This window comes from Lissotriton vulgaris, chromosome 7, assembly GCF_964263255.1.
Source record: "Lissotriton vulgaris chromosome 7, aLisVul1.2, whole genome shotgun sequence".
NCBI classification, from domain to species: Eukaryota; Metazoa; Chordata; class Amphibia; order Caudata; family Salamandridae; genus Lissotriton; species Lissotriton vulgaris.
In genome coordinates, this window is record NC_141695.1 from 537,192,080 (window position 1) to 537,216,422 (window position 24,343).

General features: G+C 44.0%; 1 protein-coding gene across 1 annotated transcript in view; it reads right to left on the bottom strand.

The window, feature by feature from the left end:
* The window catches only part of TEKT3 (tektin 3), a 122,486-nt gene that overhangs the window by 48,480 nt on the left and 49,663 nt on the right, over positions 1-24,343 (bottom strand). The window contains exon 3 of the mRNA XM_086930613.1: positions 12,497-12,580. Coding sequence (XP_086786739.1) covers positions 12,497-12,580 — 84 coding nt within the window. The remainder of the gene's footprint in view (positions 1-12,496; positions 12,581-24,343) is intronic.

A 24,343-nucleotide genomic window follows, 5' to 3' on the forward strand; every position in this document is an offset into this window, starting at 1 on the left:
GCATATAGTTGAGCAGGCCAGCCCGTAAAGTGGCGCTGCGCTTAAAGGACGCTGAAGGTATCGGTCCTAATGTTACCTGGAACTGGAGTGAAAAGTTTGAAGTGTGATTTTGTTTGTGTTTTGGTTTTTCCTTATTGTAGGAGGAATGTTATGTTCCTGGAGGTCCACCCCTGGCGCCTCGGGCCTGGGGCGCGCTGGTCATGTGACTCCTGATAATAAAAAGAGGTCTCGCACGCACGCAGGCGTTCAGAGGCGCGCAGACCAAGCAACAAAGTTATTCCCAGTATCCGACTGAGTTTATTCTAGGGCCACGTGTTAGGCCTAGTCAGGATTAGATGCCCCGGAGTGTAGGTCCCAGATTGATACCCCTAGGGCGATCACTCCCCATCTGCAGGACACAACACTGGTGTTCAACACAGAGACAGTTTTCACCATTTTGAGCAACTTCCGTTGAATTTTAGGGGTCTTTTACACTCACTTTGCATAGAGCAGCAGGTGTTTTGCTGTACGTAACGCAGTGCTGTTTCAGTACTACGTCAACAGCTACTTAACAATTCCTCTAGGTGTGAAAGTAGATTGACGCTGTTATCTGCGCCTCTTTGCATAACGCGTTAATGTTTATTACATCTTACCCTCTGTCTTCAGTGGTGCTTGTGATATCAGCCCTGATTTTACAAACTGAATTAAAGCACAGTAAGTAATGTACAGTGCCCACTGTACGTTTGAGGTGCATTCTGGCACGTTCTGCAAGGTGCTGTCGTATCCAGGTAACTATTCACCGGTACACTGCTCCCCTCGGCAGGCGAGCTCAGAGTATTTATAGAGCGCTTAATGAGGACATCTCTAAAGACCCAGCCAGACACCGTTAAAGCCCTCAAAGGGTTATTTCCCAACAGCCCAAATAATCCAGTCTCTTCAGAGAACTCCGGTCATGGACAATTCCATAAGAAAATGTACTATGGGCCTCCTTCTGAGTGACTTGGTAACCCCGTTTGAGGGCAAAAAAGTAGCTTTGGACACATATTTCTACCTGCTAAGAAAAGGTGCATATGCTGTAAAAAGAGACCAGATTTCAGTAAAACATGACAGCTTCCAGCCCAGGCTCTCCATAAAACCTCACATGAATAAAGAAACATGCTATGGAGCTCAACGTCTTTGGGAGCAACAGAGGAATGGGTGTGGGGAGGGGGGATAGGTGGAAAGGAAAGGAAAGCTACCCGGAATGAGTGGGGGCAACGGAGCACTCTAGGCAAGGGAAGGGGAGGCCAAGAAAAATATGCCAGGGAGGAGCGGGGACAGCAAGGGGGGACGGTGGTGGTGAATGAGGGAACAAAACAGACCACATAGCGGACAGGAGGTTTCGGAGAGCAAAGCAGCACATGAGGAAGAGAGCTAGTGAACACATGCTCTCTCATGGAGTGCTGAAAGAAAGAGAAACAAACATTGGCAAAGTCAATAGGTCCCGCCTATGCAAGTGCTATTGGCTATAGCAATGTTTGTTTAGCCACATTATACACCAGATTTGCTGCTGTTCTGCATGTCTAAAATTTAGTGGAGTGGAGTGGGTGGAGTAGGGTGGTGTGTGGTGGGGTAGCCTGGGTTAAATGGGAGTAGAGTAGATTGCAGTGGGACCGATTAGGGTGGATTCTAGCTGGGTAAATTAAAGTAGACTTGAGTGGGATAGATTGGTGTAGAATAGAGGGGATAGACTGGAGTGGGGTAGATTGAGGTAGAATGGAATGGTGTAGATTAGGGTAGAGGGGAGTAGATTGGAGGGGAGTAGATTAAGTAGATTGTAGCGAAATGGGTAAATTGGAGTAGGGTAGATTGGGGTAGATTTGAGTTGAGTGGTGTAGATTGGAGTTGAGTGGGGTAGATTGAGGCAGGGTGGGTAGATTGGGGTAGAGTGCAGAGGTGTGGAGTGGGGTAGATTGGAGTGGGGTAAAAGAGTGCAGGGGGTAGATAGGAGTGAGGGCGATTGGGGTGGAGTGGGTTGGAATGGCAATGATTGGGATACATGGAACTTGAATGGGTTACATTAGAGTGGAATGGGGTAGATAGGAGTGGAGTGAGGTAGATGGGGATATATTTAGTGGTATGGGGTAGATTGGAGTAGTTTGGAGTGGAGTGGGTGGAATGAAGTGGGGTAGATTGGAGAGAGTGGTGTAGATTGGAGTGAGGTTTATTAGAGTTGAGTGCAGTAAACTGAAGTGGAGTTGGGTAGATGGGGTAGAGTGGAGTGGGGTGGGGTGGGGTAGTTTGCGGTGATGTGGAGTGGAGTTGGGTAGATTGCGGTAGACTGGGATGAACTGGAGTGGAGTAGATTGGGATATGCTGGGTAGATTGGAGTGGGGTGGAGTAGATTGGAGTAAGATAGATGGGGTTGGAGTGTAGTGTTGTTGGGTAGAGTGGGGATGGGCAGGGTAAAGTGGGGTGGATTGGGGTGGGATGGTGTACATTGGGGTGGAGTGAGGTAGATTGGAGTACAGTGGGGTAGATTTGGGTACACTGGAGTGATATAGGGTAGATTGGGGTAGTCTGGAGTGCAGTATGATATTTTGAAGTGGGGCAGATTGAAGTGAGGTAGATTAGAGTGAAGTAGATTGCTATAGATTGGAGTGGGATAGATTGGAGTGCAGTGGATTGGGGTAGAGTGGAGGAGGTACATTGGAGTGGGGTTGATTGGGTCACACTGAAGTGGAGTAGATTGGGGTAGATCAGAGTGGAGAGGGTGGATTAGAGTGGAGCAAAGTAGAATGAGTGGAGTGGGGTAGGTTGGAGTGGAGTGGGATACATCAAAGTGGAGTGGGGTAGATGTGATAGAGCATGGTGGGATGGATTGGGGTAAATTGGAGTGGAGTGGGGTGGATTGGAATAGAGAGGAGTAGTTTGGAGTGGATTGGATTGGGCTAGATCGGGGTAGATTACCGCGGAGTGGGATAGAGTAGGGTAGATTGGAGTGGAGGGAGGTAGACTGGGGTCGATTGGAGTTGAGAGGGGCAGATTGGTGTAGATTGGAGTGGAGTGGAGTTGGGTAGATTGGGGTAGACTGGGTGGACTGGAGTGGAGAGGAGTAGATTAGGGTATACTGGAGTAAATTTGAGTGGGGTGGAGTCGATTGGAGTAAGGTAGCTAGGGTTAGAGTGGAGTGTTGTGGGGTAGATTAGAAGTGGGTGGGGTGAAGTGGGATGGATTGGGGTGGACTGGGGTACATTGAGGTGGGGTAGATTGGAGTGCAGTGGGGTAGATTGGGGTAGCTTGGAGTGGAGTGGTGAATAGTTGAGTGAGGTAGATTGGAGTGGAGTGAGGTAGATTAGAGTGGAGTGGATTGGGAAAGAGTGGAGGAGAGGGGGTAGATTGGAGTGAGGTTGTTTGGGGCTCACTGGAGTGGGGTAAATTGTGGTATATCAGAGTGGAATGGGGTAGATAAGAGTAGTGGAAGTGGAGTGGGGAAGGTTGGAGTGAAGTGGGGTAATTGGGAGAGATTGGAGTGGCTTGGAGAAGATTGGAGTGGGGTAGGGTGGGGTGTCTTGGGGTAGATTATGGCACGTTGGGATGGAGTGTCGGAGTGTGCTAGAGTGGGGATGATTGGAGTGCAATTGGGTAGTCTGGAGTGAAGTCGAGTGATTGGAGTGGATTGAGTGGAGTGAAATAGGGTAGATTGTGGGTAGAGTGAAGTGGAGTGGAGTAGATTGGGGTATATTGGAGTGGAGTGGAGTAGATTGGGGGTGGATTGGAGTGGAGTGGGGTATATTAGTTAGATTGGAGTTGGGTAGATTGAAGTGGGGTGGGGTAGATTGGAGTGAGGTATATTAGGGTGAGGTGGAGAAGGGTGGGTAGATTAGAGCAGGGTGGAGCGGGTGGAATGGGGCAGATTGAGATTGTTTGGAGTGGAGTGAGGTAGATTGAGAGAGAGTGGGGTAGATAGGAGTTGAGTGTGGTAATTTGGCATAGATTGGAGTGGAGTGAAGTGGGGTAGATTAGAGTGGAGTGGGGTAGACAGGAGTGGAATAGGATAGATTAGATAAAAGTAGGGTAGTTTGGAGTGGAATGGGGTATATTAGAGTGGAGAAGAGTGGGATACATTGTAGTGGAGTGGGGTAGAATGATGTCTAGAGGAGTGGGTAGATTTGAGCGGAGTTGGGTAGTTTGTAGTTGAGTGGGATAGATTGGGGTGAGGTGGAGTGGGTTAGATTGTGGTAGATTGAAGAGGGGTAGCTGTGTTAGATTGGTGTGGAGTGGGGGAGACAGGAGTTGGAAAGATTGGATTGAAGTGTAGTGGGGTAGATTGGGGTAAATTGGAGTGGAGTGCGTAGATTGGAGTGGAGAGGAGTAGATTGAAATGGAGTGGATTGGGCTTGATTGGGGTAGGTTGGAGTAGTGTGGGGCAGACTAGGGTAAAGTGGAGTGGGGTTGATTTGTGCAGAGTGGAGTGGGGTGGGTTGTGGTGGATTGGAGTGGAGTGGAGTTGATTGGGTAGATTGTAGTGGGGGAGAAGTTTGGAGCAAGATAGATTGAGGTGGAGTGTTTTAGGGTAGCCTGGAGTGGGTGGGGTGGACTGTAGTGGATTGGGGTTGAGTGGGGTAGATTGGGGTGAAGTGATGTGAATTGGAATGGAGTGGGTAGCCTGGAGTAGATTTGAATGGACTGGGTAGGTTGGAGTGGGGTGGAGTAGGATAGATAGGACTGGAGTGGGGATTATAGTCGAGTGTGGTAGATTGGTGTTGGGTGGGGTACATTGGGGTAGATTAGAGTGGAGCAGGGTAGATTGGGGTAGAGTGGAGTGGGATAGCTTGGGGTTAATTGGAGTGGAGTGTGGCAGATTAGGGTAGAATGGAATGGAGTGGGGTAGATTGGAGGGAAGTGAGTGTAGATTGGAGTCGATAACAGTTTGAGAGATTGGGGTAGATGGAGTGGATTAGAGTGGGGTATATTGTAGTGGAGTAAATGTAAATGTAAATGTATAGGCATTTATATAGCGCACTACTTACCCGTAGGGTCCCAAGGCGCTTCGACCGCTGCGAAACCCTTCCTGGCTTCCCTGAGAGATGGTCCCTTAATGGGTATCTCCAGGGTGAGACCAGGCATCCCCGGCGGTCTGGTGGGGCCGTTAGTGAAGATGAGGCAAGCTAATGCCCAGAGTTGCCGAGTGTGATCGCTGATCAGAGTGGGCACCGAGGCGAGAGAATTATCGAGTCCGCTGACCCTGGTCCAGAAACCTGCCGCGCCGGGAATCGAACCCTGGTCCCGGGCCGTCCTCTGCTCTGCTCTCGGGTCTGCCGCCTCTAACCAGTGAGCCACACTACTTCAGATTGGGGTTGAGGGGAGTGGAGTGTGAGAAGTTGGACTGGCATATGGTGTCCACTATTCTAGTGGGCACCTTGCACCAGTCCAAACAACCCTTATTGATGATAGGTTTAAGACAACCTTTATTGAAAGCTATCCTAGTGGTAGCTTTGGAGAGCAGCCTTCAGGCTAAATCTTGAAGGAGTATAAAGCAGCTTGGTTTACCCGATTATAACCTCTTGAATGTCTAAATGAAAAGAGAACTGCACAAGGTATATATATAAAATATATGAACACTCTCTAGTAATCCATTTATGAGATTACAGAGCAAAGTACACAATGTCAATGCACTAGAACTTCAGTAAATAGCACAATATACACTGGGCCCAGGGGAGGAACCAAACCATATATTAAGAAAGTGTAGTCAAGTTGTGGTTCTTATACCACAACTTGACTACACACAAGGCCTAGAGCCTGTAGAATCGCTGGGAGCACAAGGAACCAAGGAAGGTAGTGAGATCCTCCCCCCCAGCGCCTTGAGACCCTCTGGGTAAGTAGTGCGCTATATAAATGCAATGATTGACACAGGGGACCAACGGGGGATGCGTGCAGTGTGATAACAAAGCTGCGAATCGCCGTTATCTTCTATGGGGAAAGTCGTGGTTGGAAATTTAAAGATTAGGGACACTTAGGAGAAGACTTTGAGAAAACCCCTTTAGCGTTAAGGGGTTCTAGGGCCAACACCGGAGTACTCGAGTAACTTCACCCAGGGAAGCCGGGCGCATAGATGTTTGAATGTTGTGAATCGGCGTTGATTTCAATGGGGATCTGCTGCAATGTGCTGCTGCCATCAAGAAGAAAAGTGTCCAGTGTGATCCAAGCCTTGACTGAAGATGTGAGGAACCTGAAAGCAGAGGGGACAGAGTCTGGGTCACGTGCCAGTGACTAGAGGCACGATAGACGAATGCCCACCAATGTTGGGTGATTCAGGTGTGAAGAGGTGAAGCTTGGCTCTGCAGCCACGAAGACCAGGAGCTGGATTTGAGCTGTCCTGCGAAGGATGTTGCGTGTTGCGGTGTCAGCGCCTTGATTGGGCACAACAAGCCTTGGCAATAGCAACCCACGGAGGAAGAGAAAAGATGCTTCGGTGCAGACCAGCAAGGTCTGGAGGACTCATCAAGTGGTGGAGAGTCAGGACACGTCTGGAGCAACCAGGGCAGCCCAAGGAAAGTCAAAGTTGCCTTCTTAGGGACCCACCAGCCAACGGATTGAGAGGGTACCTCGAGCGAAAACACAAAGGGCTGGCTCACGGAACACTCGTGGAGTGTAGGCCAGCAACCTTCAGTGGAAAAGGCACTCGGGATCTGGGCTACAAGTAATCCAATGCACAGCCTCAAGGGTTGTCGAGAAGCTGATGCACTTGCAAATGTGCACGGTGTCCAGGAGTTCTGGTTCCACAGTACTCACAAGGGCTGCAGGTCTCAGCTTTGCTGGGGACTCAGGCTGGCCTCGGAGAAGTCTGGAAATCCACCTCCTGTGTTGGAAATACTCCGGAATCCAACAGGAGCTTCGGAGATGCAAACTGGTCAGATGCGTCTTTGGTGCCTGCCACTAAGGGGAGTAACTACTTTACTCCAAGGGAGTTTCTTCAGTCATCCAGCATCGTGCAGATCGTCGAAGGTCCATGATTCAGTATCAGAGTTTTGTCCAGGTGCAATCTAAAGTCCTGTTGCCAGGGGGTCCTTTCTTATACCGAAAGAAGGGGATGGACATACTCTGGGGACCCACCTATGGGAGGGTCAGGAAAGAGGGGTGGCTACACCCATTTCTTTTGTCCAGTTTTGCGTCAGAGCAGGGGCTGGTAGCCCCTGCAACCGGTTTGAACATGGCTATGCACATGGGCACCAAATGTGCCCCCAGTGCTGACTTCAAAGCACTCTCAGAGTGCACCCACCCAGCCCCAATACACTAAAGCCTGTCTAGGAGGTGGTGACACCTCCCTGTGACAGGAAACCTATTGTCCAGGTTTCCCCTGCCGGAGTTTCGTCCAGCAGCAGGAGGGCAGACTCGTGTCTGTGGCATCCATTTTGTGGTGCCAGGGTTCCTTTAAATTGGTACCTGGTGTACCGGTGTGTACATATGTCTCCCTCTAGAACGGTGGAATCATACCCTGCCGCCAGGACTGGTGGGGGGGGGGGGGTATGATTCCAAAGTGTTTGACACGAAACATAACATGTTTCCTTGCAGCCATTCCAAAGTTTATCGCGAGGTTATAATGCACTGAGGAGTATATAGTCTGGCTGCATCAAAGAACAGCCCCAGAGAATAGATTACGAAGGCTGCAGAGGGGCCCTGCTCATGCATGGGCACCCTCTCACACAAAACCCAGCACCCTGCCTTCAGGCCTGCCGTAGGGGCGACTGATAGGTTTACAAGTGTAGTGATATAAGGTAGATATAGGGAACCTATATCTAAGTAAGGGGAGCGTACACCACCTTACACAGGCTGCAGTAGCAGACCTGTGGTGTCATTTTGGAAGGCTTCCCAGGGGTGGCATAATACATTCTTCAGCCCCTGGTAGGCCTCTGGTTTACATATGCCCTTGGTACCTAAGGTACCATATACTAGGGACTCATAAGGGTACCCCAGTAACCATACTGGAGTGTACCTAATGTACTTGGAATCAATTTAGAGAGGGAGCATCTAGGCTTGGGTCCTGGGTAGCAGGATCCCAACCAAACTAAGTCAAAAACCATCAAACCACCAGAAAAACAGTGGGCGTAACCATGAGTCAGATTCCAACTTCCTACATGGAGTATATTGAAGGGTGGTTGCTTGGAGTAGAGTGGAGTGAATTGGGATGGATTGGGGTAGATTGGACTGGGGTGTGGTAGTATGGGGGAGTGGAGTGGGATACATTGGAGTGGGTTAGATTGTGGTAGATTGGAGTTGGTTATGTTGTGGCTGATTAGAGTTGAGTAGAGGAGATTGGAGACTAGTGGAGTGGAGTGGGGTAGGGTAGATTGGGGTAGATTGAAGTGGAGTAGTGTGGGATATATTGTGGTGGAGTGGGGTAGATTGGATTGGAGTGAGATAGATTGGGGTAGAGTGGAGTGGGGTAGAATGGAGTGGAATGGATTCTGGTACACTGGGGTAGATTGGAATAGATTGGAGCAGAGTGGGATAGATTGGAGTGGGGTGGGGTAAACTGGGGTAGAGTGGAGTGGGTTAGATTGGGTGTACCTGGGTGGGTTGTAGTCAAGTGGGGTAGATTTGGGTATATTGAGATAGGTTGGAGTGGAGTATATTGGAATGGCGAAAGGTAGAATGGAATTAGGTAGACGGGTGGATTGAGGTGATTGTAGTGGATTGCAGTGTGGTTAGATTGGAGTGGAGAGTGGAAGGTTGGAGTGGAGTGGGAAAATTTGGGGTAGAGTGAAATGCAGTGGGATTGATTGGGTAGATAGGAGTGGAGTATGGTAGATTGGTGTGGAGTGAGATTGATTGGGGTAGAGTGGAGTGGGGTAGATTGGAGTGGAGTGGGGTATATATTGGAGTGGAGTGGATTGGAGTGGGGATTGGAGTGGATGGGAGTAGAGGATATATTGAAGTGAGTTAGATTGTGGTAGATTTGAGTGGAGTGGGGGAGATTGGAGTGGAGTGGGGTTGATTAAAGTGGAGTGAGGTAGATTGGGGTAGCTAGGTGTGCAGTACGTATATAGGGGTAGATAGATGTAAAGTAGGTAGATTGGGGAGAAGATTGAAGTGGAGTGGGGTAGTATGGAGTGGAGTGGATTCTGATACATTGGGTAGATTGGAATGAAGTGGGGTAGATTGGGTTAGAGTGGGGTGGGGTATATTGGGGTAGAGTGGAGTGAAGAACAGTTGGATAGGCTTGCGTAGATTGGTAGGGTATTTGGAGTGAGGTACAGTAGATTGGACTGAGGTAGACTGAGGTGGAGTACTTTGGAGTGAAGTGGCGTATTGGAGTGGCATACAGTGGGGTAGTTTGGAGTGGCGTGGAGAGTGGAGTGGAGTGGAGCGGGGTTTATTGGACTAAGGCAGATTTGAATGGAGTGGGATAGGCTTGTGTGGGTTGGGGTCAAGTACGGTAGTTTGGAATGGGGTAGAGTAGATTGGACTGAGGTAGACTGGGGTGGAGTTAGGTGGGGCAGATAGGAGTGGAGTGGTGTAGGGTAGATTGCAGTGGAGTGGGGTAGATTGGAGTGAGGTAGATTTGAATGGAGTGGGGGAGATTGGAGTGGAGTGGGATCAATTAGGTTTGAGTGGAGTAGAGTGGTGTAGATTAGGGTAGGTTAAAGTGGAGTAGAGTAGGGTATATTGGGGTGGAGTGAGATAGATTGAAGTGGAGTGGGATAGATTGTGGTAGGGCGAATTGGGGTAAATTGGTGTGGAGTGAGATCGATTGGAGTGGATTGGAGTGGAATGGATTTGGGTTGATTGGGATAGATTGGAGGGGAGAGGGTAGATTTGGATAGATTTGAGTGTAGTGAGGTAGATTGGAGTGGAGTGGGGTAGAAGAGAGTGGAGTGGAGTTTAGTAGATTGGAGTGGAGTAAAGTGTAGCTGTGGCCGTTAGGCTACATCTCTTGCACCTATGTGTTTATTAATAAAGGGCACCAGAAAGGGCTTTCAGCGGAATATATATCCGAATGAGGACTTAGGCACAGGTTTTAAGGAGAAATGGAGTAGTTGCTGACAGGGTCGGACAGGTCTACAGTGCAATCTGGCAGTGCCCGATGGGCTAGACTTATAAGTGAGTGAGTAGGCTGTTTTTTTCACAGAAAGCATATTTTATGGTCTGGTTTTCTGTTGATTATCATCATATTACTACAAACATTGACTGCAGTAAGCACAAACACGTGCAGCTCCCCCCACCAGTAAAACATTACAAAACACTTAGACAGTTGAGTATTTGGTTAAAACTGCCTTGATTTGCAAATGTGGGCCTCTTTTTTAGCTATCTGATTCACTAATAGGCGCTATATATTTTGGTGCTTGGGCCCATTTTCTATCCCAGTCCAACCCTGGTTATTGTACTGCACAAATCTGAAGCCCTTTAAAGAGACCCACACTTTGTATGTGTATAGAAGAGGTGGAATCAATGTGGGGCTGACAACATTGGTTTTAAGGAGAAATGGACTAACTGCAGCACTGACCAAAAGTGTAGCATGGAAGTGGAAATGATGGACAGAAAATTATGAAAGAAGTACCCTGAACCACAGCGCAAGCAAAAGGGAAATAACCTTTACAACGCAACTTTTGCAACGCACTACCATTACAATGAAACTTTTACAATGCAACATCCATTACAACGCATGCCATTACAACGCATGACACTACAACGCATACCACTACAACGCATGTCATTACAACTCAGTCATTACAACGCATACCATTACAACGCATAGCATTACAACTCATAGTACCCTTACACTATCCAACACTTACCCTACTGTTGCACCCCCTGGAGTTAGAATAGTAATTTTTACCCCTACACTATCCAACACTTACCCTACTATTGCACCCCCTGGAGTTAGAATAGTAATTTTTACCCCTACACTATCCAACACTTACCCTACTGTTGCACCCCCCTGGAATTGGACTAGTAATTTTTACCCCTACAATATCCAATACTTACCTTACATGCAATGTAATGTTATGCGTTGTAATGGTATGTGTTGTAAAGGTAGTATGCGATGTAATGGAATGCGTTGTAAAGGTAGTTTAAAAAATTTGTTGTAATGGCATGCGTTGTAATGGAATGCGTTGTAATGGATGTTGCGTTGTAAAAAGTGCGTTGTAAAGGTATGCGTTGTAAAAGTATGCGTTGTAACGTCATACATCCAAGCAGAAGGACACTATTCAAATGAAATCAATTAGTACTTTGCCCATACTCCAGAGAAATAAAAGGAAGTGGCATGAGTCATATAGTGGCCAATTAGGCGGCAGCTAAAAAGAAAGAATGACAATTAAGCCAGCAAATGGTAAGTAATGGGCTGGCTCCGAACCCTTTACTATTTACAAAACCTCCTGCAGCGACAGCGCATGCGCGCTGTTAGATGAGACCTAAAATTTGTTTCCTAAATGTAAAGTGGAAGAATACAAGTTAATCAAAATGAGTTTATGGAGGCTATGCTACACAGGAAGGACAAACACAAGAAGAGGACTAAAAGTCATCTAATAAGAAAAAAATAAATGATAGTGATAAGAAAGTCACTCAGTCGTAAGCAATGAGGGGCTGTAGTCCCACTGTAAGTCTTTGTGTGGTTCACAAGACTAGCAGACCCTAAGATTAGCTACATATTTTGAAGTGGTGGTTGGACTAGGTCCAATCCAATCCCCCACCTCCCTCTGAGGGTCTGTTGCCATTTTAGCAGAGTTGGCGGTCCTTGGACCAAGACCCGAGCCCTCGAACCGCATACACTGATCTAGATTTGAAAGAGAATTATGGCCAAGAGTTGCACAAAACCCAGTTCACTACTGATACAAGATGTTTCTTTCTCTCACTCGTTCTGATCCTTCCTCCCTCCAACATCCCACCCATTTCCGTCTCGGTCGTTTACTCTCTTTGCCTCTCTTTATCATTGTTGTCATTCTATTTGTCCCTTTATTCATCTCTTTATCCTCAACCTCTCTTTCTCACATTCTTACCTGTCTGTTTCTCACTTTCTTGCTCTCTCACGCACTCCCTATTCTCGCTCTCTGAATCTTATCTCTTTCTCTCGCTCTCTTTCTCTATTTAGTCCTCATTTTTCATCTCTTGCTCTTACATTCTCTTCTGCTATCTTTCTTTTTCCTCTCTCTCTCTTTGTCTAGCCTTCTCACTTTACCTCTTCTCGTCTTTCTTTCTGTCATACACATGCACACACAGACACACACACGTTCTACTCCTTTTCTCTCTCTAATTTTCTTCCTGTTTCTTGCTCTCTCGCTCTTAATCTCTCCACTCTCTCTCATACTACACTGCTCTCTCCCTCTCTAGCTCCCGCCCTTTTTCTCTGGTTCTGTCTCTCCCTTCCCATCTTCCTCTCTCTAGCTCCCTATCATTCATATGAAACTTGCACACTAGGAAACAAGAGAGATTTTCTGAACTCATTTCCCAAAGAAATTAAATAGCATGTTTCCTAGCTTGAGTTCACGCTTGATTTCCATGAACAGAGTGTATTCCTAGGCCTTTGTTGACCTACCTTCAAAAGCTCTTTTTCGACGTCGTCCAGAACAAGGTCGATGGACATCCTCTTTTCTCTGAAGTACAAACATTCTTGAGCCACCTGTTTAACAAGAAGTTCACACAAGGTTACTTCAAAGGGACCACCCAGGGAAGCAATGTTTCAGCTAAGCTGCTTTCTTGAGAAACCCTCAGACTGGGGAACTAAGGGGCATATTTACAAGCCCCAATCATCACCGGAGCATCACTTCCCTCCCCTCCATATTTAAAGGTGGCGCTAAGCCAATTAACGTGGCTTGACACCACATTGTAAATATGCCCAAGGTGTGTGCAATGGGTGTGGGCTTTGCACTGCAACACCCATTGCTTTTGCCACTGCCCCAGATTTACAAGGCTGAGGCAGGGCCAAAAGCAGTGCCATTCTAATGCCATGGATCACCAGGCTTTAGAATGGCAATACGAGGGGTATTCATTAATTTTTCAGCATACATAGAAAGAGCAAATCACCATGAATGATTGTTTATGTGCAGGAAGTTGTTACGTACTGCATGTAAACAATTGCCTCAGCAGCGCAGGCACACGTGCTACATGGCGGCAGAGAGCCTGCACATGCATTAGGCTGCTTTTTTTGCTCCATAGCTGGGGAAGCACAGGGGTGCGCCTTATTCATGTGCACCGTATTCTTGTGAATATGGCACCTCCCTGAATTTTAAAAATGTCAGAATGTGGTGCTGCTGATTTTGCCACTGCTCCATGCTCCAACATTTTTTTTGTAAATATACCCCACAGTCCGAATCCTGGTCTTGACTCAACCTCTTGTGATTCTGGACGAATCACTTAGCCTCTCCGTGTCTAAAAACAAAAGTGTAACATATTTTGGTGTTCTAATGTCCCTATGGCAACTTTCTGCTATATAAAACTACAAAAACAAAGTTCAGAAGGGGCTCTCCCCTACTCGCTGGAAAAGTTGAGGTGTGACTGACAGAACTGGTGCAAATTGAGCCTTCATTTGCCTGAACATTGCATCGAGTAGGGCTCACTCCTACTCGCTGGAAGATTTGAGGTGTGACTGACAGAACTGGTGCAAATTGAGCCTTTATCTGCCTGAACATCCATTTCCTAAATCACGACCAACTTGTTACATACACGTGCGAGAAGGGTGACTCAACGCAACCTGAGCTTAAAAGGTGGCAAAAGTTTATAGTTTTTTTCAGAAATTGTTAACTGAGTATAAAGATACAGTAATACCAATACCATAAAATGGAATTCACTGAGTAAAGAGGTTGTCACGATCACTTTCCTGAAGAGCGAAGGCATTGTCAGTCTTACATTGAGATAAGAACCCGCACTGGAGGATTAAACTGATCACCAACTCATCTGCTTGACATTAGGATCAATTTACACACTCGGTGCAATAGAGTTGATCCTATATGACTTTCACACTAACGGTCATATTTACAAGCACCTATCTCACCACAACATCACTTTTCTTGACGTTGTGATGGCGATAGGAGCTTTGCCTTATTTACAAGACAGCGTTAAGCCACTCAACGTGGCTTAGCGCTGCCTTGTATATAAGGCCCCCTTTCACACAACACTTAGCGTGAAAGGGGTGGGTATTTGGTGTTGTGGTGGGTTTTCCACCACAACACCCATTGATTTTGACTCTGCCCCCTATTTACAAGCAGCAGCAAAATTAAGACCAGGGAAAGTCGAGTCTTAAACAGGCAAAACAAGGAGAAATGCTTTGTTTCTCCTCGTTTTTGGTGTTTTTGGGCAGCACACGTAGAAACAGCAAAACGCCAATGATAGTTTGTGTGCAGGAAGGTCCGCCTTCCTGCACATAAACAATCATTTTAAAAAAATGCTGTAATGCAATTATATGTGTACTGCATTAAGCAGCACACGTAGAAGTTACAAAATGGCATTTAAAGACTGTTTATGTGCAGGAAGGGGGACCTTCCTGCACATAAAAGTTTTTCACCCAACACAGGCACCCATGCACTTTGGTGCAAGGGTGTACGCGTTGGCGTTAGGCAGCTTAATTTAGCGCCAGCACAGGGGGAAATGCAGGGCTGCATAATATTATATATTAAATATGATGGGGCCCTGTGTTTCTAAAGTGAGGGAGCGTGTTGTTAGCCTTCTCGGCTTAACGACATGCCTCGCCACCTTCTTGTAAATATGCCTCTAACTCTCCACTAACACCTAGAAAAGTATAGTTGAACCCTGATTAACACGAAGTCCATCAAGATCCCAAGCAACTGCGTTTAGTGCAGGTAAGAGCAGTGGGGTCAGGAGGGGGAAGATTTATACGGACGATGACTAGGGAAAATTAATTATTTATTTAATTTCTCCTCATCATCTTCCGTTGAAATCTCCCCCCAGCCGGCCTCACCGCTCTTACCTGCAGGGGCCGCGCTGACTGATACAGCTGGTGGGTTAAGGAGAAGGGTCCAATGACCTGCACCCCCACTGTGAATCACTCTGCAGAAATAAACTCAAAAAACACCTCAACTTGCTTGGTTTTGGTCGACAGGTCGCAGTGATGCACTACTCCTTAGGACATGATCAAAGTGAAAACCCAACATAACATCACTCTTACCATATTTGGTATGGTATGTCCATGGACAGCCCTGACACTCTCTCTTGGCAGCAATCCAACAACTGAAGACGCGCACATCTGTACAGACAGACGCTGAGGGCCTAAATAATTGGGAGAAGTCTGCTATATAAAAATGGATAACAGATACAACTCTGTCCCTTTATAATTTATAGGTTGCTCTCGTATGCTTGGCGCCTATCACCACTAAACCTGTTAAATGTGAGGCCTAATCGGTCAACTGCTGCTATCAGATATTACCTGTTGCCACAAGGTGACACCACCACTAACGCGAGCTGGCGTAACAGACTGCTGAGTAGCTGGGCGGTCGCCACCAGGTCTTGGATCCATGCAGCCTCTAGTCAATATGTGAAGTGGCTCTTACTTTCATTTTTGTGAAATTTTGAGAAAATGATACAATTTCTATTGAAATTCAATTTGCAGTAACTCATGTGAAAATGTAAAGTGAGGCTATACCTGGCGTTCAAATGTCACGTCATACACAAACAAGGGGACTGGTCTTTTGTGACACATTTTCTACATGGACCAGTACACTGAGGGAAAATCGAAAATTTCACCAAAACTTACATTTGAAAATATTTTGCACCTGTGGCATTTGCGACATTTTCCGTAACATGAAATATCCGGATTTTGAACATTTTGTGCATGTAGTAATGCTTTAGTAGAGATTACCTATTCCCGATTTCCCCTTAATTCAGAAAAATAATTTATAATTCCTATATCGGACTAGATCTATATAGTTCTGATGATTAATGAACGATGGGCAATAAGACTTCGTGCTATTGTATTTGGTTGGTCAAACTTCTATTTCAAATTCCCTTCCTTCCTGGTTATAGACTTTCTCTTGGAATACCACCTAAGCCTCAGTAGGTGGAAATTCACTGGAAAAAACACAACATTCTGCATCTGCAGTTACATGTGGTGCACAATGGGCATGACCTTCTCATCTGTGGAGAAGTGTGGCTCAATGGTTAGAGCGGCAGACCCTGATGCAGAAGTCTGGCCCGGGATCAGGGTTCAATTCCTGCCTCGGCGGGTCTTGGGCTCAATTTCCTCAGACCTGTTAATTCTCGCCTTGGTGCTTATTCTAATCATGGGTCCCACTCTGCAACTCTGAGCAATAGCTTGCTTAATCTCCACAACGGCCTCAACAACGCTAGGATGCCTGGCTTCACCTTGGGGGTGACCAGGAGTGGGCACTTCACAGGGAAAGGTGAGGAAGGGTTCCTTAGCGGTATTCGTACAAGCGCCGAGATGCCTCTGGGTAGTTGTGCGCTCTACAAGTACCTCTACATCTGTCTTCCACATCCTACATTTTACATAATGTGGTTCAGCCTCATTCCTCAGCAGATTGAGTCTCCCCAACCCTTTATAAAATATTTAAATCCCAGTAAATATTCTTGATCGTAAACCTAGTCTCCCGCCCCTAATGACTGGGATAAAACAGGACCAAAGCCACAGAGCCTCTTTTACTCATGTCTTTTCAGATAGTCACCATAACTTTCCTTGGCGAGAACCATAGAAGTGGTAAGCATTATTTTAACTGTTATTTATATATGCCAAATATAACTAAAATATTTAGCCGCATGATCCCTGGTTTCTAAGGCTGTGTCTAACTAGTGCAGGGTAATCTCTATCTGGATTTTTGGCCGTGGTTACCCACCCTAGGCTGATCTCACCGGTGGCAGAGCATCCAATTTCCTGGGATGTAGGTGCAGTGTTTCGGTACTGTTCAGTGGTATGGGAAGCAGGCTTGAGGTCTCAATATTGTGAGAAGTGCCAGGGAAGTTTGCACTTCCTACTCCCCCATTGAGCAGGGGGGAGGCAGATCCTGCTCCTGGTCCTCCCTGAAGATCCCAACAGCCGGTGGTTGCTGAATTAGTGATGGCAGCAGTCTTGCCAGAGGCAGGGAGCCATAAAGTTTGGTCACTCTAAATACCAGTGTACGCGTCTTTCTTGCTTCTGTGTGACCATGGTGAGGATCGTTTTCTGAGGGCTGTAAAGAAGGCAGGAATTGTTCTGCTACTGCTGATTCATCTGCCTCAGAACAGGATGCTGCGAGGTCCGCTCACACTCAGGTCCTAAATCCTTCAAATACAATGTATCAATCTGCCTGTAGCCACCGCACTGACTGCTCATGAATATGCCTCCTGCCTTTAAACACCCTTAAGAGTCTAAGCAGCTGGACTCTGACATTGACATGGAAGAAGTGCAGGACCTGAGAGGTTATTATGTTCTAGGAGCCAATCTTATTGAGCTCCTTCTTCATATCAGGATGAACCTTGCTTTCCAGAACCAGCTCTCTATTTAATGAAGATGACTTATTTCAATGTTATCAGAGGATGGATCCTGATTGTGTTAGATAACAACAAGTAGTCCATAGACCATGGAATAGAAGGATGTAGACTGTTCAATGTTTCTCATGTTTCTTGTGCAGCCTCATTCTCTCCAGGTTTGGAAAATAATTCCATTCTTTAGTTAAAGTTGACTCTATGATGGCGGGACACTCTTCTGAGGAATCTTTAATCTTGGAATATGCTTCCCCTATGGATGCAGTGGATACAGAAGCGAACACAGTTCTACAGAGTGCTTTTTCTGCCTCTAACTGTGCTGGCTCAGCAAATAATTATGGCACATATAGTGTTCCATCTCTCTTGAGGGGTTCCAGCACTTTTTCTACTTGGGTGGTTGAATCGTTTGTTTCTCTTCTTTTTCTAAGAAGATGTAAAGATACTCAGCTGGTTTGCAAAGCCCTGCTTTCTACTTCAACAGTTCCCATTTGGTAGCCTCCCATACCTTGCAACTTATCGAGCAGACTGTCAAACAGATCTGGTGCAGGTGTTCCTTTACTCTTCTTCAGAAATTGATACGGGTTTCCAGCATCAGAGCTTTGCTAAGATTCCAGAAGCATTGGCTCCGGACAGGTTATGAGTTCAAGGCCAAAACGTATCCTCCCTGCTGGTGGTCCCTGGGCTTATCTTCACCTCTAGCCACTTCTCCATCATCTTATGAAGTACTAGAGCCCTTTCTCGGGTGACTCAAGTCTGTAGCCCTCATTACTTCTCTGATTCGACATACCGATCCACATAGACAAAGGAATTTCATTGCAACCTCCCCCGTCCACATGATGACCTTAACCACTGAGGCCAGCAGCACAGCATAGGGAGCCACTTGTAGGCTGCCGTAAATCAAGGTATATGATCCACAAGTGTATTTGGTTCAGTCTAACAACTCGAGAGAGCTGCCGGCAGTTACCTGGCTCTTTTGTCCTTTGCTTCACACCGTCAGGATATGGCAATCTGGGTCCAGGCCAACAATCAGGTGTCTTATCTATACTACTATTATAAAAGAAGAACTTTGAACCTTTGAGGCGGGTAAACTCGGGAACCACAGCGCCAATCCACACACCCGACACATCGTTGGAATTGGCAGGGTGTGCAGATGGACATAGGCTATATAAATTAAAAAAATATGTTATTTAAAAAATTTACGAGAAAAAAAAGTAGTCCCATGGAAGTAGCGCCGGCCACAAAATGCGTGCTGACATCAGGAGCGCGGGGAGGAGCGGCGTCCAGGAGCACGAGGAGGAGCGGTGGACATGAGCGCGGGGAGGAGCGGCGGACAGGTGGGGAGAAGTGGTGAGGAGCGGCGGACAGGCTGTGAGGAGCGGAGAGGAGCGGCGAACATGCAGGGAGGAGCGGGGAGGAGCGGCGGACCGGTGAACTCAGGAGCGCGGGGAGGTGCGGCGGATGAGGTAAGGCTCCGGGGGACCCACGGACAATGTCGGGCGGGCGGGGGCCCTGAAGACAAGGTTGGGTAGGGCTGCTACTCCGGGGGACCCACGGACAATGTCGGAGTGGGAGGGGGCCAGGGCGGGTGGGGGCCCTGAAGCCTGATTGCTCCCGGACAAGGTCGGGACGGGCTGCTAGTGCTTATATAAGCTGAATGGGGGTCATGTTCCTAGTCTTTCAGGGTATTTGGGCAAAATATAATTTTAAAAATATTGGGACACAGACAAATTGGAAATTAAATATGGTGAAACACAAATATTGTGATGCAGAAATACTGTTGACAAGAATATCATTTTTGAAGTAAGTTATATTTTTGTAAATACTGTTGATATTTTTAATATTGTTTTCACTAATACGGTGATTAAAATATTGTTTTTTAATTATTATAATACGTTTTAGCTGATATATTCATTTGATGTGATACTATTCTTTATACAAATGTTTTTAAAATACAGCTTGAAATTTTAAGTGATTTGGAACTTTTTAATAAGTTTTAATAGCAATTTAGAGTGTCATTGCTGGTTGTTGGGTTTGTACAGGGATAGGGAGGGAAGTCAATTAGGAAAGAAATAATGAATAATTATTTAACACATTTTATTAATTATATATGATTGATATTTATTATATAATTTATGTACAATTGATTCATTTTTGATATATGTTATTTGATGTCGTTAGGTTTGTAGGGGTATAGGGTGGGAAGATTTTTAAATAGTAATTAATCAGCAATTTATTATTAATTGTTAATTATTTAATTGATTTTTAAAGTGTAAAATATGGAGCACTGATTTATTTTACATATTTCATTTTATTTAATTTAATTTTTATTTTATTTAAAAGGTTTTATATAGCGCTACTGGACCCAAGAGTATCAGAGCGCTTTACAGGATAAGTTGCACATCAAGAAACAGATCAACATAGGGCACTTTGGAAACATAGGATAAGCCATTTGAATCTAACGAGAGTAAAAGGAAAAGGTAATTCAGAGATAAAGTAAAGGAGAAGGGGACTGTTGAATAAGTAGATAGAGAGGGGTAGATAGAGAAGGAGAGAGAATATAGGAAAAGGAAGTAGGAGGGGGTGAATAGAGGAGTGCAATGAGTAAATGGACAGAGCGTTAAGTATAATTAAGGACCCTAATATTTGTTGAGAAGAAGTAGCTTGAGGCTTTTTTTGAAGAGCGGGTAGGAAGGGTTGCAACAAAGATCTTTGGGAAGAGAGTTCAAAATCAAAGGGGCACTACCTGAGAATGCACGTGATTGAGTCTTTTTATTTTTGATCTGAGGGGGGATTAGGACAAGGGCGTTAGTGCTCCTCAGAGATCTAGTACACCCTGCTTTTTGGAGTTTGTCAGAAAGGTACGAGGGGGTGTTTTGGTGAAGGGCTTTGTGAGTGATACAGGTAATCTTGCAGGTGGAACTACCTTCTATTGGGAGCCATTTGAGGTTTTTGAGGATAGGAGAGATGTGATCATATTTCTTTAAGTCAGAAACAAGCCTGGCCGCCAGGTTGAGACCAGATTTAATCGGTGCAAGTTAGACATTAGGGGTGCCAGCAAGGGTGGCGTTGCCATAGTTAATTCTTGAAAGGACAAGAGATTGTACAACGATTTTAAGATCGTTAGCTGGAATAAAGGGTTTAATTTTTTTTAAGTGATTTAGAGTGAAGAGAGCACCTGTAGCTGCATTTTTAATATGAGGAATGAGATTAAGATTTTGGTTGATGCGAATGGCAAGGGATTTGACAGAGTTGGAGGTGGGGAGAGAGCAATTAAGTGCTTTGATATCTGCCATCCAGTGTTGGATAGGCAGAGAGTTGTTTTTGGGAGCGAAAAGGAGGATTTCAGTTTTTTTAGGATTTAGTTTGAGGTGGTTAAGATGAAACCAGGCTTTGACTTTGTTCAGGGTATCGTTGAGATGTAATGTGTTGTTGTATATTTTAGTTTCGGGATGCTAGGTTTGCCAGGGTAGAGGGTGGGAAGTTAATTAAGTGATAGTTCATTAAACTAGTAACTGTAAATGAATTATGTCATTGCTTTTTAAATATGTAAATTGTGGAATAGTTATTTAACATTATTTTATTTTAATTGCAAAAAGATAGTTTTTTAGGGGTCTAGGGTGGGAAGTTAATTCAATACAAAACGAATGAGAAATTAATACATAATTGTTATTCAATTATTAATTAACTTCCCAACCTGTACCCCTACAAACCTAGTGGCCTGCACCTAAGATATAATTAAAAAAAACACTGTTCCATAACTAGTCCATAACTTACATATTTAATTATTTATTTTAAATGTGTAAGTTATGGAATTGTGATATCTTTCATTCTATTTCAGGTGCAGGCCCCTACGCTTATAGGGGTGCAGGTTACAAAGTTAAATAAAGTTAATTAATAACTGCATAACAAGTATTTATTAATTGATAATACATTTTTTATTGAATAGTAAATATGTAAATTGATTAATTAAGTAATTTTTTATTTTTAATACATTTATTTTTATGTTAAATATTATTTTTTGTGGCCAGTTTAATATTTTTTTACATTTATGGGATTACTAATACATGTAATGTGTATGTAGTGACTATTTTCCCTACTCATGCTCAGTCTTAAGTAAGAATAGTAAAATTAACCTCTTCAAAATTTACTACACTCCATACTGTTGTGCTATTTGGAGTGTAATAATAAATTTTACCCCTCCGAAATCCAACACTTTCCCTAGAGTTGCAGAGACTGGAGTTGGAATAGTAAATTTTAGCCCTCCAAAGTCCGACACTTTCCCTACTGTTGCACTGATTGGAGTGGGAATAGTAAATTTCACCCTTATGAAATCCAACGATTTCCTTACAGTTGCGAAGACTGGCGTGGGAAAGGTACATTTACCCGTCCAAAATCCAGCTCTTCACCTGCTGCTGACCTGTTTGGAGTGGGAATAATAAATGCTACTTCTCTGAATTTCAATGTGTTCCCTACTATTGCCTTGTCGGAGTGAAAATAGTAAATTGAACCCCTCTGAAGTACAACACATTCCCTATTGTTGTGTTGTATGGAGTGGAAATTCCAAATTGCACCCCTTTGATGTCAACGCATTCCCTACTGTTGCACCGATTGGAGAGGGAGTAGTAAATTGTATCTCTTGGAAGTCTAGTTTCCCGACTGTTGCATAAACTAGTGTGGGAATAGTATATTTAATATTCTGGGTCTCCAATAGTTTTCATAATATTGATTTAATTGATTTGTATAATTAATTCTTTATTTTTTATGTGCTATATTATTTGTTATTATTATTACATTTATATTACAGTATTGTTTGTAAAAGTGTTTTTTGAATTTTTGAATTTTGTATATTGTCTAAATTATTAATGTTTCTTATTCAATTGTTTACATTTTGCATGACGTTATTGAGTATTTATGTGTTTTATATATATATATATATCTATATCTATCTATCTATATATAGATAGATAGATATAGATATATATAAATATATATATATATATAGTAAAACATAATTAATAAAAAATCTTAATGTTACGTAATATTCATTTTATCAATATATAAAAGGTATTACTGCAAATAGATATACACATTTATATTGTTATATTCATAAGAGTACAATATTAAAACATTAATAAAATGTTAAATACATATATGTATTAAGTATATTATATGTATATATTATCATAGTAACACATTTACATATGTACAAAAATAAATCTAATTTAAAATAAATATTGTTATTAATTATGTTACTATTTATTAACAAATATATATTTATACTTATATTCATATAAATGCAAACAAATATATGTGCTTGCGTTTCTATAAGTATATATATATATATAATGACTGGAATATATTTAATTTACATTGTAATAAATGTATATACTACAGTGTTAAACATTACTTTAAACCTTTAAACTGTATTTATATCTAAAAATGGATACTTTTGTCTATTTATGGACGATATTAGTGTCAACAATATTTTTTCCCCGCTATTTTTGTACTTACCATTATAAGTAGAGGAGCACGATATTCTGGCAAACAATATAAGATATTGTTTACCTTAATATTGTGTCAGTGATTGGTCTGGCAGCCCAGGCTCAGGACACTGGCATTTGGGAAGAATGTCACCTTCAGTCCCTATCATGAGCTTACCTTCTCGAGATGGAGCATGGGCTTGAGGATTACTCGGGTCAGCTCTTCCCCTTGATCATGTTCTTCTCTCTATGCCTCACCTATTCTAGACTTTTACAAAATGGTACGTCTCCCTTGGCTGGGCCTTGCTGTTTTCCTCTCCCAGGGAATGACGATTCAATATTCCATTCCTGAGTTAGCCTAAGGGGTTCCTTTGTGCCTTTCCTCTCTCTCTCTCTTTCCTCTTCTTTGACAAATCCTTCAGAAAGCCCAAGACAATCAGGCAGAGTGTCTGCTAGTGCCTTAAGGCCCCAGAAACCCTGGTTTCCCAGCTTCTCTCAGTGTTCCATCCTTTGAGGGGTCACACAAATGATTCCACTCTGGGAGCATCACTTCTTCCTTAGTCAACCCTTCTGCACATCCTGTTGGGGGTCTGTACCTTCAAAGATTATGTTTTTAGGACATGGGGTGTTGCAGAGGAGGAATCTTGACAACCAAGTTCTATTATTGGCCTTTTTTTAATCCTGGTGTTATTCTAAGTGTCTTCAAGCTGCTTTATGTACCTCTTCAAAAGTATTAGATTTATTTTCTTGGATGATTTCCTTTGGGTCTGGAAGTCTTGTCATTGAAGAGCAGGTGGGCAGCAAGCCAAGCCTTTTGTATTGCACAATGTTCCCGGTGGCTTCATAGTCTTGACATTTCCTCAAAAAAATGTCCTTCAATATTCATCGACCATTGCCTTCATGAGAACATCCACTGGATGGCAGTGGATGCAGGCTGATCCCTTGTGTCATTTGGGTTCCTCTTCAATGCAATAGCTAAAGGTCAAGATTGTGTTTCTACTGGCAGAATGCTCTGGTCACCAATTAAGCAAATTTGGTGTTTTGCTTTATTGTGATCATTTGATTTTTTCCCAAATGAGGTGGTGCTCTGAGCTAGGGTTCTGATAAAATATTGAAGCTAAAAATATTGTGTGGACAGAAAATTGTGTCAAAAAAATTGAGGACCAAAGTTTCGAGAAGATCAGTGCAAATAGGTAAGTATAGATTTACAATTCTTAACACCACATCTATGTACCTTGGAGATATATATGTATATATATATATATGGTTTGGTTCAGCTCTAAATAAAACTTGTGCCTGAAGTAAGTTATTGGATCTGCGTGATTTCCTGGGTCGCCGTGGTCGGAGCCTGGGAGGCACTTGCTGGATGTATATATATATATATATATATATATATATATATATATATATATATATATATATATATATATATATATATATATATATATATATATATATATCCGTTCCAACTC